At 39.5% G+C, this 20,124-nt stretch overlaps 1 protein-coding gene across 2 annotated transcripts in view; it reads right to left on the bottom strand.

The window, feature by feature from the left end:
- The window catches only part of sema4ab (sema domain, immunoglobulin domain (Ig), transmembrane domain (TM) and short cytoplasmic domain, (semaphorin) 4Ab), a 44,301-nt gene that overhangs the window by 20,996 nt on the left and 3,181 nt on the right, over positions 1-20,124 (bottom strand). For both annotated transcript variants that reach the window (XM_040123253.1, XM_040123255.1), the window contains exons 2-10: positions 14,367-14,621; positions 12,136-12,296; positions 9,490-9,549; positions 9,084-9,182; positions 8,786-8,879; positions 6,885-7,007; positions 5,939-6,066; positions 1,991-2,172; positions 366-510 (exon numbers count right to left, since the gene is read on the bottom strand). In XM_040123253.1, coding sequence (XP_039979187.1) covers positions 366-510; positions 1,991-2,172; positions 5,939-6,066; positions 6,885-7,007; positions 8,786-8,879; positions 9,084-9,182; positions 9,490-9,549; positions 12,136-12,296; positions 14,367-14,463 — 1,089 coding nt within the window. In that variant the 5' untranslated portion in view covers positions 14,464-14,621. The remainder of the gene's footprint in view (positions 1-365; positions 511-1,990; positions 2,173-5,938; positions 6,067-6,884; positions 7,008-8,785; positions 8,880-9,083; positions 9,183-9,489; positions 9,550-12,135; positions 12,297-14,366; positions 14,622-20,124) is intronic.

Below are 20,124 nucleotides of genomic sequence, written 5' to 3'. Positions count from 1 at the left end.
TGCGTTTTTGGACATGGTTTTAGTTATGTCACCATGTTCCCAGATATCAGCTATTCACTTACAATGTTATTACTAAAGGAATTGGACAGAATTATTTAAAAAAAAGCCATATCTGAAATAAAGTCAAGCCTTAGGCAGTTTCAATGGTTACGGCCTTGAAAACCTATCTGAAACTGAAACTTTAAGTAAGGTGGAATATGAGCTCAGCTTGTTAGAGTTAAAGCCAGTGTATATGTGTCTGCCTGCATGTCTTATTGATATACAGAGTCTTACAGGGACTGTACAAGTTTTCTTTCTTTCAAGGACCAAATGAGCAGTCTTGTCCCAGTCTCATTCAATTTTCATATCAATTAGTGACCATTTACCTCTCCTGGATTTGCAACCTTCTCTTGAACCCGTGTGCTCCACTGTAACGTGTCCCGGTTCAGGACTTTGTAGTTACCGGAGAAAACTGATTTGATGTCATTTAGGCGGAATGAACACACTGCAGACCGTCCAGAGTTGACAGACCTGGTTAATGGATGACAAACATTAAAAGACACTATGAGACTATAACGAGAGCTAAAGACTAAATACACATGATGCTATAGAACAATCTGTTTATGTTGCCTTTTGAAAGAGTGATTTTTGTTGTTTCCCCAGTGTATAGGTCTGCATTTCCCTCATTGCTTTGGACCTGCTAAACTGTTGCTGATTTTATGCATGGGTACTTTTTTGCTCAATGAGAAACAAAGCCTAAACAACCTAGTAAAACACTGTTTCAAGGTTTGAAAAACACGAGTATCTGCGTTTTGACTATATATAGGATCCTGCGTGTGATAGCATATTTCCCAGGTTGAAATTTTGAATTATCCTTGCAGTCAGTGGTTCCAAAACAAGATAGTTGTTTTTATATTTCAATGACATCCCTTGATGCACCACACCATCCCACCAACACACATATACATGCACACACACACAGACGAACACAGAAATACACACAATGTTGTGGTGTGGCTAATAAATATTGAACTTAAACTTAAAAGAGAAAAAAAAATATGTGTGCTAATTGGTTTCAGCATTTTTTTGTTTGCTCTGTCATATTTTAGGTTTTCAAGACAACCAACATACATGATATGATGTACCCTATTACACATTGTATTCCTATTGTTGTTAGCTAAAAATAAGTGTTTTGTCTCAGGGTGTCTCTTAAACTTAATTGGCACCATTATCAGCATTGAGGCATTCTGGTGTGGGGCAGCTAACTTCCCTTTATCCACACAGCTGTAAAGCAATTAGCTTTTACTGTTCAATCTGATTTCACTTCTTCTGATGGTCTCACTGAGTTGTATCAGCATTTTTTGAACTATTTTAAGTGTAGAAATTGTTCTATAGTTTGCTCTGACAGTTGCCAATTCTTACTGTTGTGTTGAGATGAAAATCCACAACCACAATCTTTCTTTTCTACAGAGTAACAGCATATTTAACAAGGCTTTTTTTTTTAAAGTTTGACCTCTAGTCCAGCAAATTCTAACAGGTTCATCCTTGAGTCCAAGTGAATATCAGTGCTAAATTTGAAGAAATTCCCTCAAGGCGTTCCTGATATCGCGTTCACAAGAATGGGGCGGACGGATGGACAGATGGACAACCTGAAAAGATAATACCTCCAGCCCCAGCTGTCACCGGCACAGAGACATAAAAATGTACAGCTAATATATGGAAATAAATTGTGGCCTGTCCTCAAAGCTGCCCAGGTCGTTGCAACTCCTACCTTGGGAACCATAGCTTTAAGCAGCACTCTATCCTTCCCATGGACAGTTACAAGTCACAACTGAAGTGAGACTCAGGCTCTGTACCTAGCAAAATGCTGGCTGAACAAAACACTGAGAAGCACAAGTTTAAAGCACCCTTACAAAATGACAGTGATGCAGTGGGAAAACAGGCCACCATAGCTTCGGGATTGTAGATTAGGTAATATATGGATCATGTCATGGCCCTTAAGCTTACTGACCATTGTGAGGTGAAGATGCCATAAAAGAGAGTGTCATCGGCAGGAGCTCCCTCTGCTGGAGGTAGGGTGTCTATATCCTGGATCACATTGTAGGGTAGCTCATTGTCAGCCTGGCACAACAGCTGAGCTTTGGCAAAGGTGGTCCAGCGTCGCTGCAGGGTCCGCTGGCCCCCAACATCACTCTGACACATGAGAGGCGAAAAAAGCATCAAGCACAATGCAGCACTGCAGCGTGCTGGTGTCATAACTTACAGTGTTTCAGTTAGCCCAGTGAAGATAAACCCTCCAAATATTTTTTCTCCTTAGAGTTTATTAATCAATGCACTCAGACTTCCACAATTGTATTTACTTTCTACTACGTGACTCCCAACAGGATCTGTACAAAAAAGCATATGTAGGATGCAGAAGTACAGGAGTGGTTGAAGATTTTTCTAGGGACATTTTGATACTTTGTAACTAATGTCAGTAGTTTGAGATGACCACAGCCACATTCTCTGTAAAAAAGACAGATTCACCATTGAACGGGACATACATTAGGTTGTGTTTCAGTTACTCAAGAAATTTTGGGTGCAGAAGCTTTATGACTCAAGGCATACAATCTGGTTTAAGCTTTTGGAACTTAAACAGTAATAGAGACTTTGAAAGAAACACTGTACAACATTATACTTAACACTGAACAGCTTACAGTCTGTCTAAAAATGACGAAGCGTCTGAATAGCAATGAAGAAGATCAACTGTATGGAAAAGTTATTGGGCCTCATGTAAGAACATTTTTGTGTTCTTATCCAAAACTTCTCAGACTTTATCCTGTGAGGTTTCTCCGTATGATTGTTCCAAGTAAGATTCACCAAACTTTCATAACTGCACAAACTTATCATAAATTGCTTTTTCAGACTGATGAATACCACCTGTTCATGAGGTGATACACATTCACGAGATTTCATTATTTGCATAATCAACGCCCCTAAAATTGCCCTATAAGGATTTCTGTTCCATGCCATGTGTGGGCAGGTTTTATTCACAAAAATGGTACCAAAAAGTCAAAAGAAGAATTCACAGTGCAGAGCTTCAAGTCCATCAGCAGACAAAAATGGAACAAACTTACCAGGGTCAGTAGTTGTATCAGAGGAGTACTTTGTTGTTTAGAATATTTTCTTAACAATTAGAAAATATTAATAGTATATCTGTCAAGGGAATGTCATCAGAGCAGAGCTGTATTGTGACAGAAATAGAGGAGTAATGGTTCAGGCTACAAGAAGTTAGATGCTCAAAACCATTGGAAGGAAGGTGGTGTGAGAAGTAGTCGGGTTGACAACAATCACTGAGATGTCAGACAGAGAATATTACATCTTACAGGTGGTGATGTTACACTGTCAGGTGTTATAACAGAGGATGGCACTGGCCAGAGACCTGCAGAAACTTGAGGCAGCTGCTGGACTGAGAGAATTTTCCAAATAACATATTTTGTAGACTGGGTCACTTAAGGCCAATGAGTTACTGAACTTCTGAGTGCTATACGCGTAATAGGGTTCCCAAACTTTGCAAATCCCACTATTACTGTTTATTTTATTTTCTCTATCAAGTTGAGGAAAAAAAATAACAGCATATTAAGATTTGAGGAAAGGGTAATTTCTAATGTCTGTTTGTTGCAGGGGTTGGATTAACTTTTTTCTGTTCAAAAATCGACTAAAAATGGAATTTGCCCAGGGATGGCCAAACATTTCCATACAACTGTGTGTATGCTAAAATGTCAGGTTTCAGAAATTATTCAGACTCCTTCACTTTTGCAGACTTTGTGTTGTAGATTTAATTTTAAATGGATAAAATTGCCATTTTCGCCATCCGTCCACACTGAATAACCCATTATGACAAAGTGAAAGCATGTTTTGCAAATTTTTGCAAATTTATTAAAAATCAAAAACTGAAATCTCTCATTTTGAAAAGTATATGACACTCCAAATTGTGGCCAGGTGCATCCTGTTTACTTTAATTATCCTTGAGATGTGTGTAGAACTTGAGTCCACCTGTGGCAAAATGAATTGACTGGACAAAGGTTAGAAAGGCACACGACTGTGTATATAAGGTCTGACAATTCACACTGCATGTCAGGAAAAAAGCCAAGCCATGAAGTCTAAGGAACTCTCTGTAGACCACATAAAACTGATAAAACTGTGGTGAGGCATAGATCAGGGCAAGGGTATAAAACCATTTTTAAAGCTTTGAGTGTTCCCAGGAGCACAGTGCCCTCAAATTGTGAAATGGAAGAAGTTTGGGACCATCAGGACTCTTCCCAGAGTTGGCCGTCCAGTCAAACTGACTAACCAGGCAAAAAGGGCCTTGGTCAGGGAGGTGTAGACTGGGAACCCAACGGTTCCTCTAACAGAACTTCAAAAGTCCTCTGCAGAGATGGGAGAACATGCCAGAAGGATGACCATCACTGCAAAACTCCCTCAATCAGGCTTTTATGGTAGAGTGGCTAGACAGAAGCCACTTTGAGTATAACGCAAATGACAGTAAGCTTGGAGTTTGTCCAACAGCATTTAAAGGACCCTGAGAGCATGAGGAAAAACATTCTCTGGTCTGATGAGACAAAAATTGAACTCTTTGGGCATAGAACTGGAAACACTATGTCTGGTGAACACCAGGCACTGCTCATCACCTGGCTAATACCATCCCTACAGTGAAGCATGGTGGAGACAGCATCATGCTGTGGGGGTTGTTCTCAGTGGCAGTGACAGGGAGACTGGTCAGGACTGAGGGAAGGAAGAATGCAGCCAATTCATACAGTTCCTTGAAGAACACCTTCTCCAGAGTGCACAAAACCTGAGACTGGGGTGATGGTTCACCTTTCAGCACGACAATGACCCGAAGCATACAGCCAAGACAATGCTGAAGTGGCTTTGGTACAAGTCTCGGACCGTCCCTGAGTGGCTCAGCCAAAGCCTAGACCTAAACACCATAGAACATCTGTGGAGAGACCTGAAGATATCAGTTAGCAGACACTAACCATCCAATCTGACAGAGTTTGAGAGGATCTTTGAGGAAGAATGAGATAAACTGTCCAAATCCAAGTTTTGCACAGCTTGTAGAGACTTATCCAAGTCATTTCAGGTTTTGATTCTTAAGAGATTTGCAAAAAATAAACCTATTTCTAAAAATAGGTTTTCACTTTGTCATTATAGGTTATTGAGTGCAGACTGATGGGCAAAATTACAAATTTATCAATTTACAATAAAATCTACAACACATGAATGTGTGCAAAAAGTGAAGGGGTATGAAATCTTGAAGCCACTGAACATAGTTATTGAACATAGTGTTGTATTGGACTCCATTAAATTTGAGAGGTGTTTCTAATTTTTGTTCTTGCCATTTACATACATGAGGTAGTCAGAATATTAGGAACACTTCTGAATACAATGCAGTTCAGTGCAACACCACCAATGACTATGACCTCTATGCTAAAACATAGAACTGAATTAACCTCCTCTATGAAAGTGGAAGAAAAACCCTCTACATTCTAGGTACATGATAAGTAGACGTAATGGCAAAACAGTTGTGTTGGATTGCATTAGACTGCACAGATGTACCTAATAAAGTTGAAAATTCGTTTTTTAATAATATTAAATTTATACATCAAATGCATTTATGAGAGAAAAATGTATGATTGTATGAGTAAAAATAAATTAATATGAGAATGAAAATATATGTACATGAGAGCAGAATGAATGCATATAAGAGTAAAAATAAGATGCATGTATGTGTGAGGTCCAGTATGTACTTTGGTTTACATTGCTCTTTATATCCCTTTGAAGAAACAGCAGACTATCCATAAATATGAGAAAATTGGTCAATGACAATTTTTTTTTTTAGACTGGTCATATGTGCCACTTAAAAACAAATCTGTTTGTACTGGTGGTTCTCGCATGAGGCCCATTGTTTTACCCTTACCATGCAGATCTGAGAAACACGAGAGACAATAAATTTGTCGATGAAGTCATACTCTCTGCCCACTTCACTGAAGAAGAAGTAGATTTTCTCCTCATCAGGAATGAAACTGGAGCTGATGAAAGTTGGATCTAAAGCAAACAGATGGCAAAGTATGCCCAAGACGTAAGTTTGTGAAAATATGTCTGCATTGTTAAAGCAACTTTTTTGCATTAACATAAAACTATAAGTTCCAGCTTATCAGCATGTTTGTGTCTGTGACCCTTTGAGTCCATGCAAAAAAAAACCCTGTTGGTGTGAAACAGCAAGTTCCTTCTAACACCTATAGTAAATGGGGAATGTACTCTATTTACTGTGGGTGTGTAATATGTGAGCTCAGCTGTGGATATCAAACATGAGAGCAAAACTAATCACATTAAAATCACGGTTGCTATTGGCTTCATTCTACTTCTTAAACAGCTTGGGTAAATTTTATGGATGTCAGTTAGCTCAATGTATGTGCAATTTCAAGGCAGAGGGACCATCGAGATGACTGACATGTGTTGGGGTGTTAACTTGACCAACTAGGCAGAAGGGCATGTGGTTTATGCTTGTCTTTCTAACAATGGCCCACACAGGTATAACCATGTATTAACAACAAATGTTTAATCAAAAGATTTAAAGAAAGCACTGGACATGGCAGTTCTTATCTATCATATGCTAGCTCCAATTGAGAACATTGCTTTGATCTGCAGTGTGATCCTGTTAAAATCTCTTTAAGTAACAGGCTAGCCAGCACTCTCACATTATGAAGTGCTTAGCCAATGGAGAAAATTATAAAAGGACTGTACATTTAGAACTAATAATACACAAAAAATCCAGATTGTGTATTCCAAATGTTTAATCATTAAAAAATTCCATTCTCAAATGCTATGACTTCCATATGTTTAATTTTGAGAGATACACTCACCCTCCAGCCAGCCTAATGTGTCATCCAACTTCAGGTCAAAACGCCTGCCCTCACTGAGGTGCCGGGAGATGACTGGACGGTTCCCCCTGTAGTCTGCCACCGTCCCAGTATAAAGCTCTCCATCTGAGAAACATAGAAAAATAGAAACACACAAAAAATGAACAGGCCATGTCCCTTTAACATGAAAAATAACCGGTTTCTTGCATGAAGACATACAATATTACATGTGCTGGATTCTAAAACAGGCAGATGGTTCATGACAGGGCCCAGTCTGACCAATTTAATTGACAGGGTGGACAGTTGCAAAGATCTCCAAAGGTTTAAATCTATCTGCAAAACTAAAAAGAGTGGGCTAAGATTAGTTATAACTATTTAGAAAACACACGTCTTCATTTCATTTCCCCCTTGCAATTGTTCAACTGTTTTAGAAAAATCAATCTTTCATCAGTATTTACTACACTTTATTATCTCTTTCCTCTTTTTAAAATTCCCAGTAAGTGCATTTAATGACTCCTATTGCATTCATAATTAGGAATAAATTATGAATGCAATAATTCATAATTATTGCATTATGAATTATTGCCATTTCTAACATTTAGATCAAGATTAACTTTTCTCAAAATGCATTTTTTGGACTAAGGCAGGATCATGCCTCAACTGTGTCCTTAGTAAACTGGATGCCCAATTCAAGCAGGTGAAATAAAACTGAGGGACTTATAAACATAAGTCCCTTAGTTCAGCTTTCACGCTGATTTTTTTTGTGCGTGTGTGCCTGTCTGTACATTCAACTTTTTTCAGTTTTGTCACTCTGTTAGCAGTATGAAGTCCTTTTATAAACTGTAAGAGTAGATGGGTATCACTTGGAGAATATGAAAAGGTTGTCCTTATCAGTTGCCACACAACCCTTAAGTAAACCATTTGTGATGTCACTTTTTATTCCTGAATAAAAAAAACTGTTACCTGATAATGACAGGTTAATTTATAGGTAATTTATAGGTAATTTATAGGTTATTTTAAGCTAAATTTCTGGACCATGTTATGTCTTGACTTTTAAAGCATCTGACAATTCAGTATGGCAGATGCTAGAGTACCCTAAAGTTACAAGAGGTTTCACATGGGTGCTTGTAATTGCACTTCAAAAAGGGTTTAGTCACACTAAGTTCAAACAGAGTGAAGTACGAGCATTGAGGCTCAGTGTGTTCCTTCTGAGATCAGGCTTCACGGTTCTCTCCATAACTAAATAAAAGGTTTTGACACTGTGTTCAGTGTTTTGATGCTGCTCATGGGAAAACAACAAAGCACTTCCCACCCTAAAGAGGAGCTGGGGTATAGTAAATATCTGCACTGGCAAAGTATAGTGACTTCTAAGTCTGTCAAGTGCTGCTATTTAATAATAGTAAACACAGTGCTCTTTTCCTGCGATACACTGTGCAACAGCATTTAGCATGGAGAGCTGCTTAGCTAAATACCCACAGTATGGCTGATTTGCTGTTAAATGGTCGATAGATAAAGGAGGCCAATGAGGAAAACAAGAGGTCATTGGCACAAAAGTTGAAATGACAGAAATCACACAAATGCACAGTAACTACTCTACTCATTCCTATATACTCCCAATGTTTGGAGCACAGTGGAGGTAAACAGGAATGACTGCTCACTTTAGCAGATGGGGTGGGGTAGAAGATGTCAGTTTTTGTCACATACTATCTTTGTGGCCTAGTAACAAGCAAGTACAAGGTCTAATTCAATTAGAAATCAGACAGCTTTTATTTTTCTTTCCTCACAGGTGCTGTATGTTTGGATTCAGCTATAAATCTCTCCACATACAGTGTATCAGCCTAGCTTTTCTTTAAACTTGCGTCAGCTAACATTTTATTCTAGCACCTTTAGCATAATTGCCTTACCTACGATAATAGCAGTGTTGCGTTGGTAGGGGTCATAGGGGCAGCGACCTCTACCTTCATCAGGCTTAATGCTCATTGTTAACGTCTCTGAGTTCTGGACAGAAAAGAGAAAAAAGTCAAGTTGATATCAAACTAAATAAAGATGAATGGAGAAATCAAATCAAATCACACCAAAATGCAGAGCATTGTAAAAAAAATTTCAGTCTAACTTTTAAAATTCCACAGTGAGCAGTGAGCATTATCATACTTCCCCAATGTTGAACAAACCAATCAGTTCATGTTTGTGCAACAAACTTACAATGTAGGTGCAGCGTGGACTGAAGGCAAATGTTCCACAGGCATAGATGTGGGAGGTGTTCAAGAACTGTAGTACACGAATGAAATTGGGACAGTCCGCCTAGAACACAAAGGACATCAAGTTAGATGTTTTACTGTGAGCAAAAAGCACAGCAAGCAGCGTGTGCTTAAAACAGGACCTATGGATTCAATCACAATATTTACAGAACACAGATAGGGATCACTTTTCATAGTATGCTTCACCCACTAAAAAAATCACATTAAAACACTCTGCTCCTACTCATTATTCTTTGAAATTAGTTAGGACAACATTCACAGCAATCTAAGTGTGTTTCTTCTGTTCATTAAAGGGAATTTAAATGGCAGTTCACAATATTTTCATACATCTGCACAAATCAGCTACTTGCCATTTTCTTGCCTTTCATGGAACATTGTTCAAGATCTTTTTCTGAAGGGCTCCAGTCCAGCTGAAAGAAGAGAAGACAGTCACATTCATCATAATCACAAGCTGCAGCTGAACTAAGACAACTTCACAGCACACACATCTTTACATTTTCTATTCCCAAGCTACAGTTCCTGCGTAGGGGGAGACAACTGATTGAGAAGAACTGAGCAGGTAGCACTACCTGATTTTGTAGATCAGCAACTAATTTTAACTGTGCAACAAAATTTTTCTTTTTTTCTTGTGAACAATTAATTTTTACATAGAAAAAGCTGCTACCAACTTTATCAGCAATTGTTTCCATTTTTGAGTGTTTTTATTTTGTATGAGGAAATGTAAACAGCAGTGCACAGCTGCACTGTTTTCTCAGATACACACTGTTCTTATTATTACTCACCCCTCATTTCATTATATTCATACAGAGCCTTGTTTGAAACATGTTTCACACACTGACAGTGAACCTCATTAGAACCACTTTGGCTGAATGGACAGTTACATCTCATATCACAATTTAGTGCACTATACACATGAGTGATTGTTTGGCACTCGCTGCAGTGGAGTAACAACCAGAAATTTTGCCTTTGCTATTTATTGAATGGAGAATCAATTCTGATGTGAATTGTGAAATCCAAAGGCATCATGACAAACAGAAGTGAAACTGTCTGATATCAATCTTCTCATCTGACTCGGATTTTGGCAGCTAACAAACATATCAAGACAAAATGTCGATGCGTTTCTTCTAAAACTGCAGTGACTCACAAGCACAAGTAACATCATAACTATCTATTGGGCATATAGTTTTTTTTAACATTATTGTGTATTGTGCAGAATGTTCAAACTCCAGGCATCAGCTCATCAAAACATTTTTTACTGAGACAATTCTTCCTTCTCCCACAGTTTTAGCACTTGATACACAATTTTTGCTTCAGAATACAAACATAGGCATCTGGTGGTCTAATGGTTAAGGCGCATACCACATCACCGCAACAGCCACATTTTCACTTCCGACCGAGGGACTTTTTCTTGCATGTCTTACCCCTTTCTCTCCCCATGTTTTCTGTATATCTCAACACTAACTGTCAAAGAAAGACAATATGCCAAAAGAAAAACTAGATTTAGAATACAGACGTGTACTCAGACACTGGCGAGCCATTCGATTGCCGCATTAACTCACACTTCCACAGAATTTTCCGCAGTTACAATGTAAATGACAGATTAACTGCTTTCACCCATCAAAGGTCAACTGACACTTGGACTTTATTTATTCTTAAACTGGCAGTCAAACTACTTTCTGATCATACACTTCAACTGAGACAGTAACTGCTGTCACTGCTGACATACCAACTGCCTTTCAACTGCTACAATGCACACACATCAATTGTCACCAGTGCTTCCACTTCAACAGAAAATTTTTTCATCTCTTACTCTTTAAATTGCAGTCTAACTGCTTTAACTTCTTACACTTTGCTCCCTGTGCTTTCATTGCTTAGACAGTTCACCTGCTTTCACCTTTTCAGCAGACAGCAACTGGTTGTTGCCACTGCCACCAATTTCACTGTAAACGCAACCTTCAGCAACCGTTGAACTGTAGTCAGTGACAGAGGCAGCAGCAAAGAGTGGGAGGGTGGCTGCCGTTCTCACAGATGCACACGTCTCTTTGCCGCTACATTCGGAGTTCAAGATGATTCAACTCTTTCAACTCGCTGCCATGGTAGCGGTGGGAAATATTACAAGTGCTGTTTTGACTGTATCTGAGTTCTCTGAATGACACACCTCTCCACCCCCTGTGAACAGACAGATCAATGAAGACAAACAAAGTCTTGGAACAATATCAGCTTCAAAGTCGGATTATCTGCTCTGGGATAAAGAAGTAGTTGTTGTATTGGTAGTTTGTGATACTAGTAAGCAAAACTTGCTAGGCTTTATTAAATGTGTCATATTGCTAACAATTTTCTCTACTTTAAGCTATTAGCCACTCTATTTAGCCGTGAAATAAGATTGTAGTAGATGAACAGCAGCAGCCTGTGGTGCAACCTGGACACGGTGGTGCAGCGTTGCATTCTGCTGCCCCCGATACAAATTCAAGAAAACTGAAGTTGCATTGTGGCTGCAACCACTCACTGTCTAAAAGCACTTCTGCTCTTCTTTAGTTGATCTAATTTCAGTGTTTACACACAAACTGACTTTTCAACAGCGTACAGGGGTTAAAACTGACTCTAAAATTTCTGAGAGCAATTACACCTCAACTGTTTTCACCTGCTTTTAGCTCCTATGCTTCAAACGACATCTTAACTCTTTTCAATGCTTACACATCAACTAACACTAACTCCTTTCAGTGCTTCACGTGTTCAAACTTAAACTGCAACTCCAACACAACATCTCACGTGCAAATAATTAACATTTCAGCACATTTTAACCTGTTAACGGTTGTCCCACCAGCAATTTTCAAGTAAGCAGGTAAGAAACTCTCAGTCAAATATTTTGTATTTTCTAGTTTATCTTTGAGTTCAATTAAGTTCAAAATGTAGGGACGGTGATTAGTAACTTAAGTACTGATGATCAGTACTGCAGTAGGCAGTAATGTGTCAGTCCTCAATGATCGCTCACCCACCTTGTTCCTTAGTATGATGGCATCCTTGCGGCTAACATCCAGTGCTAACACAGCATCCCGGGCTCCTACATACAGCATGTCTCCACCCTCACTGAGCAGCAGTGTGGTGGTGTTGCTAACATCATGGCTACTGAAGCGGGTGAGATGTCTCCCAGGACTACCTGTTGTTTAACAGCAGTTAACAATGGAATCAGGTTTTTCATTCAGTTACCACTGACAATTAAACACATCCAGATGTAAGCAGGCTGTAGTCTGCTGTTAATTGTTCATGTTGTTCATTCATGTCAAACAGCCTGTCTCATCCCAAGTTATGTCACACAAGTAGTTTCTGTCCATATGCTCTGGTAAGTCAACTAAATGAACTAAAACACCAACAACAAAAACATACTTTTAGGTAATATATAAGTAAATAAGTCCAACAATGGCTTCTACGGATGGGGTACGATAGCATTTTATTAAATCTGACTCCAGTTCAGAATCCACTTATTGAATCCAAATCTTTTCTAATCCCTTATTGAATCTTTGTAGGTAGAAGACATCAGTTCACACATATTTGAACATGTTAGATGGTAGATGAATATTTAAACAAAGGACGTTCCTGCCACAAATATTGCATTTTGCAGTTATTTCGTTGACTTGGAAATGTTTAAGCCGGTCCACCATGTTTGTTGTAACAGGCAACAGTGTTGCCGAGTTTTCATATTTGTATAAATCATCAGTCTTTTTTTTCTCTGCTGATGCCTGTGGTGTCAGAGAGAGAGGCAAAGGAGATGAACTTAACAGAACTTGTTTGACTGGATAAGGGATTTGTTACAGTATGGAGCCTGTTCCAAGCTGTATGGGCCAGTAGCAAATTTACAGTGAGATGGATATTATACCATCGAAATCTGTGGACGGGGTTTAGTTACGAGAGGGATTTAAATCACATCCTTTAGATGTGGTAGGATATGTCCAAAGTTGGTGTGGCTTAGCATATACAGCAAGGCCATAAGGAGCTTAGGAGAAATATGGAGCTAGGGAGCAGCAGAGGACTCGCTGTTAGCCTCCACACACACCTCCCTCACCTGTGTTGTTAGACCAGGAGGAGGATAACGGTTACATTTAGACCTCAGTCAAATTCTTTGTTTTCATAGTTTTAGCAGCTGAGAATCAAATACACACTCCTACAGTGCTGCTGCTCTGCTAGCTACCCACCAGCTAAAGCTCAAGTGTGGTTTGATATGATGGGCAGGGTTCATCACCAAATCAAATATGATTGTACAAATTTTATTAACTGCCCTCGAATGCAGGATCAGTCATCAAAAAGGAAAAGAGCGATTTTGATATAAAAATACTTGAAAACTATTTTTTGATACATATTTGGCAAGTAACAAGAGTAACTGTAACCAATTCTAATTAGCTTTGTCATAGCTATTATTATTTTTCAAGCTGCTATCATCCCATCAATATGCATCTAAACCTACCTCTAATTTGAAAAAGTTAATTTTTATGTAGGCTGATTACATACTGTGGAAGTATCATGAACAGAGAGGATTCAAACACTGGAATGAACTCACTCAAGTAAATGCTATTTTAAGAAAAAATGAAACTTGTTTGTTATCTAGGATAAAAAGTAGTTCCCCAAAGAAACAATGGGGATCAGTGACTGGCCACTAGGTTTTCACATTGACAGCTCATTCACACTTCTGTCTTGCTGCTGATCGGTAGACTGAATGCACTGCTGCTCTCCGACAAAATGTGCACACTTAGTACAAAGGGACACAGTCAAATGTCACTGAGAAACATTAGTGACTCTTCCCAAGGGTAAGGAGTTAAAGTCTGCCAAAAGAGCTGCTAAATTTGTCACCATGATTTTATGAAAAAAAGTCTCTAAAGGGAATTTAACAGTCACCAAACCCAGTGAGAAAATCAGTAAACTGGCAACAATGACTATCACAGACACTGGTAATTTCTCTGTCAAGCTCCGTCCATATGGAGTTTATAGTCCAGCCCATTTGGAGCTGCCCCACCCACTTGGAGGTCTGCAGAGATACCCTTCTTGATTAGTCAAAACGTGGAGGTAAACGAATCCAGGTATTTTACCAGCATGGAACCAGATCAAACATGGAACCGGCTATCAGAACCCATCCCTAGGCTTGTATTCTTCTTCTCATCTTAAACTACCACATTGCTACCTCACCAACAGGATAAAGGAAAACAAACCAAGTGTGATCTTCAAAGTCTTTACTCACCCATAGGGAAGGAGACTCTGGGAGTCAGTCTTGTCAAACATGGGCTAAGAAAAGCCAGCAAGGCCACAGTGAGGGACAGCAGGCTGTGAATCTTCATTACAGCAGGAATGAGGGAGTCTGACCTCAGTTACATTTAAGGTCAGAGGGTGAGCAAAGGGTCTAATGTTATTCCAAAGTGTCAAAGACTTGGTAGTAGGGGTGGAGATCGTAGCTGTAACCACATACTCTGGTTTGTACAGCGGACCATCACTGGATCTGAGAAAGGAACAGATACGCGCACATGCATACACGCACAGACGCACAAACAGACAGACACACAGACAAGAATATAGGTGAAAAAAGGCTCCTTTCTGGGCAGCAGCAAAAATGCTGGCAACAGACAGATTATAATCTGAGTAACAAGTCATCATTTCATGGTATTACTCTAATTATTATTTAATGTCCCAGTGATCCTCAAGTAGGTCATGCATTCTGTGCTCCCCCATAGATTTATTTTATAAACAAATTCCTAAGATTATTTTCTCAAATAATCTCAAAGATTATTTTCAGATTTAAAATTTTTTTACCAGCATTCCAAATGCTAAATCTCCATATCAAAACTGCATCAATTGCTCATTGCTGATCAAAGTGAACCCATTTGCATCCCCCATAAACATATAGGTGCCAATTAAAGGAAAAACCTGAAAAATGAGTGGAGAAACAGGTTGACAATGCCCCAAGTTACAGGTCACAGGGGGTCACTGAATGGTTAAAATTATGTGTATTATGTGCTGTGGCCTTCACAGTTGCCAGATCTCAACCAAACTGAACACCTATTCGAGATGTTAGACAGTGCTCTCCACCACCATCATCACTTGCTAAGACATGTTGGGTTTTCCTTTAATATGTCACCTGTCCGTACTTACCTTAGTGTTCAGAACCCCAATCACATGTTTTTCTAAGACATAAAACCAAGGATCTGAGAGCACAAGTGTGCTATTCACAACAAAGGCATCAAATTTCAAGCTGCTCACTTGACATGATCTGAGCAACCCACCAATTATTAGTGCAGAGGTCTTCAGTACGCATGGATGGTGGGGGTGGGGGGCCTTTTAGATCAACTTTTTCTATACTCTCACAAACCCTAATAGTTTGAATAAGTATTTTTTAATTGATAATGTTCAACTCATTGTATTTCCTGTGCTTGTCTTGTGAATTCTTTTCAGGTATTTTACCTCATGCTTCTGCTTTACTGTTTATTACTCCAGGTGTATCTTGTTTAGTAATCCATTCAATACTTATGTATTGCTGCTGCATTCAGTACTTGTAGACTTTGCAGCTATATGGGATACACATTAATCATTTGGCTATCTGGATGCACCAAAAGGATAAAACCTTCTATACATGTTTCACTGTGGAGACTTTTTGCAGTTGCTGCACAGAGGCTCCAGAAAGGACCCAGTCTTTAGATTTAATTTAAATGGGACAAAATTGCCATTTTTTTCCCCCTCAATCTACAACCAATAACCCATTATGACAGAGTGAAAACATATTTCTATTCATTTTTGCATATTTATTAAAAATCAAACACTGAAATCTCTCATATATAAAAGTATTCAGACCCCTTTGCTATGGACACTCCAAATTGTGGCCAGGTGCATCCTGTTGCTTTAATTATCATTCAGATGTGTCAAGGACTTGATTGGATACCACCTGTTTTACATTGAATTGACAGGACATAGTTTAGAAAAGCACACACCTATGTATATAAGGTCCAACAATTCACACCGCATGTCAGGACAAAAACAAAGTCATGAAGTCTAAGGAGTGTTCCCAGGAGCACAGTAGCCTCAAATTGTGAAATGGAAGAAGTTTGGAACCATCAGGACTCTTCCTAGAGTTCGTCGTCCAGGCAAACTGAGTAACCAGGCAAAAAGGGCCTTGGTTAGGGAGGTGTAGACCAAGAACCCAACGGTCACTCTAACAGAGCTTCAAAAGTCCTCTGCAGAGATGGGAGAACCTGACGGAAGGACGATCAAACTTAGAAGCACTCCATCAATCAGGCCTATATGGTAGAGCGGCTAGACTGAAGCCAAAAAGGCATATGACAACCCACTTTGAGTTTGCTAAATAGCATTTAAAGGAATCTGAAAGCATGACTCTCTGGTCTGATGACACAAAAATTGAACTCTTTGGGCAGAACTTCATGCACTATGACTGGTGAACACCATGCACTGCTCTTTGCCTAGCTAATAGTATCCCTGCGGTGAAGCATTGTGGTAGCAGCATCATGCTAGGGGTGCTTCTCAATGGCAGTGACAGGGAGACTGCTCAGAACTGAGGGAAGAATGAATGCAGCCAAATACATAGAGGTCCTTGGAGAAAACCTACTCCGAATACACAAGACCTGAGACTGGAATGAAGGTTCACCTTTCAGCACGACAATGACCCGAAGCATACAGCCAAGACAGCAATGGATTGGGTTTGGGATTCTGTCTGTCCTTGAGTGGCCTAGCCAAAGTCCAGACTTAAACCTCATAAAACATCTGTGGCGAGATCTGAAGATGGTGGTTCACAAACACCTCCGGCCCAATCTGACAGAGTTTGAGAGGAACTGCACGGAAGAATGGGATAAACGAATCCCAAATCCAGGTGTGAGAAGTATGTAGAGACACGAAGCTCCAACTGCTGCCAAAGGGGTTCTAAAAAGTACCGAACTAGAATGGTACTCTGTAGAGCGAATACTTCCGCCAAGGCCAAGTATTGACAAAGATGTAGAAAAATGCCCTATCTCGTAATGTTGAGGAAAGTGATAAATTCCTGGATCCGCCTCTTCAACCGGATCTGTGACGAAATTTAATGGGTCTTCCCTGGCCCAGGGCCCATCCCTCCAGCAAGTTTGTTGCAAATCGGTTCGGTACTGTTTGCGTAAACCTCCTGACAAACAACTCCTTGGAGGAGGTAACTAAGGGTCTGAATTCTTTTGTGAATTGGAGATTTCAGTCTTTTTTTTAATTTTAAATTAAATGTACAGCTCCATAAAGTGGGTTAGGGTAAAAAGGGAAGGGATCTGAAGTTATACCTATGCACTACACTCTAAACGGCTTGAATCTTCAAACCATGTTTTACAAACTGTCATTCAGACTATGTGTTATGTTAGCTAAAGCTATCAGTTGTTTATCAGCATGCGTGTGTAAAAAAAAAAAAAAAGGTTGTGGAAAGTTGAGGACATGTATCCAACTCCAATTTGCCTCTTAAAATGTTTTTTTATTTATACATGTAGTGAGCTATTGCAACAAATTGCACTATTTCTAATTGCCAAAAAGGCCCTTATATAAGCTGTCATGATGCTGTGCCAACCTATGATTGACTGAGGGCAATATTAAAAACTGATGAACGGTATACCATTCTTGGCTATTGGTATGCTGCTGCTTATTTACACTTCTTGATGGCATGTCAATTGTGTTCCACCAGCAGATAGAGTACTTCCTGGTACATTTAACTGCTGATTATTGGTGTGCAGCTCTTCTCCTGCTGGTATATGCCCGTATACCACGTCAACAATACATGCATGCTTATGAGCAGCATGTCACTCATGTTCTGACTGACAGCACTTCTTACTTACAGGTACCATTTAGAAGCAGCTGTGGAAGATCCTGAGAGTGATCTGGCAGAGACGAAGGGTTGACAACCAGTGGAAGTGCACCGAGGGTTTTTGGATCCCCAAGGAGAACTCCAAAGTCATCAAGCAGTTTCAAACTCTCTCTCTGCTCAGCAAAGAAGGCAATATATGTGTCAGTATCTTAACCGGACGGTTGAGAGAGTTTCTCCTGAAGAACAAGTACATCGACACGTTGGTACAGAAGGGCAGGATCTCTGGAACACCTGGCTGCCTGGAGCACACAGGGGCAGTCACCCAACTCCTAAGAGAAGCGAAGGAGGTTAATGGCGACGTGGTGGTCCTATAGTTTGACCTCGCCAGTGCCTATGGGTCCATACCGCACAAGCTGGTAGAGAAGGCTCTTCTAAGACACCATGTTCCCAGCAAGATCAGTGACCTCATTCTGGATTTACTATAACTACTTCCAGATGAGGTTCACTTCTGGGTTTATGACAACAGAGTGGCACAGGCTTAAGAAGGGAATTATAACTGGATGTACCATCTCATTCATACTTTTTTCTCCCTTGCCATGAATATGCTGTCAAGTCCGCAGAGGTGGAGTGCCGAGGTCCCCTGACAAAGACCGGTGTGCACAGAGAGTGGGAGAGAAGGAATTTATAATAATCCTTATATTCAGACAGGAAGTTGAGCTTGTTAATCTAAGTCTGATAGCATTGTCTAGGGAACGGAAAAAAAGAAGCTAGGAGGGGTGGAAATGGCTAAGATTTTGAGGGATGGAAGTTTGTTGGTAACAGGTAAAATGGAAGAACAGTAAAATAAAGCTTTGCATATTGAAAATATGTAGCAGAAAGTCGTAAGTGAAAGAAGGATTTGGGGCGAGAGTAGAGTGACACTGGGAATAATAACAGGTATTACTGTAGATGAAGACTTGGAAAAACTAAAACAGAGTATTTATGGATGCAAGGTGAGTAAAGGGATTGCTAAAAATATCTAATGGTGAAAGGGTTGATAGCATGTCGGTTCTTCTGGAGTTTCAGGAGCCCGTACTTCCAGAAAAAGTTCAAATTGGATTTATGAGCTTCCCAGTTAGGCCGTCCCCTGCTTTGCTGTTACAAATGCAAGAGGTGTCAGCATATAGCAGCATTTTGCAAAGGAAGGCAGAGGTGTCTCAAATGTGGAGGTGATCATAGACTTGAAGACTGTGCAATAATGTGCAGGCTAAATATTGTAATTGTGGTGGCCAGCACAGGGTAACAAATGGTGGTTGAGAAGTCAGGAAGAAGGCTGAAGAAACTGAGAAAGTGAAAGCAGTTGACAACATAAACTATACAGAGATAGCAAATAGGGTACATGGACAAAGGGCAAGTGATGAAACTGGCAAAGTTACCAATGTTCAAGAGCAGAGGTAGGTCAAACAGAGAAAACGAATAAAGCCCTGACAATGGATAAGAATTGAATGCCCATAGTACGTTACAGGATAACTGTAATGACGGCAAAGGAATGGCAATTGAACAGTAAATGGAGATTCAAAATTTAGTGTGCCTAAATGACGGAAGTGGCACAAGTATTAATGTCAGAACAGGTACAGAATCCGCCATAGATCTTACACTACCGTCAGATTCATTGACAGGTGTTTACTCATGGGAAATGGCTAGAAGAATGACTGTAGGAAGTGACTTTTACCGTATAGTAACTGAAGTAGGCGTGAATGTAGAAGAATATGATATAGGAGGATTACAGAAATGATCTTTCAGTTGTATTGAGTGGAAGACATTTAGTTAAATTAGTGATCATGAAATGCAAAAAATTGATATTAATTAAGATGTTGATAATTTACATTTTTCTGTTAAGCTATTCTACAGTCTCTTTAGAGGAAAGGAGGTCAGCGCAGAGAGAAAATTGTACCATGGTGGACAAAGGATTGTAATAAAGCAATTGAGTCTCAAAAGAAAGCTTTTAAAATGTTTAAAAGAGGTTTTCAGAATCTTATTGAATATAAAAAGGTTGCAGGCAAATGTAAGGAGAATCATAAAAAATGCAAAGAAGGACTTTTGGAGGAAATTGTGTAACTCAGTGGAAAGGAAAACAAATGTATTAAATTTGGATACTATAATACTATAATACTATAATGCTATAATACTATAATACTATTAAATT

The sequence above is a fragment of the Xiphias gladius genome, unplaced genomic scaffold (genome assembly GCF_016859285.1).
Source record: "Xiphias gladius isolate SHS-SW01 ecotype Sanya breed wild unplaced genomic scaffold, ASM1685928v1 HiC_scaffold_1483, whole genome shotgun sequence".
Lineage (NCBI taxonomy): Eukaryota > Metazoa > Chordata > Actinopteri > Istiophoriformes > Xiphiidae > Xiphias > Xiphias gladius.
This window is presented reverse-complemented; position numbering and strand designations above follow the sequence as displayed.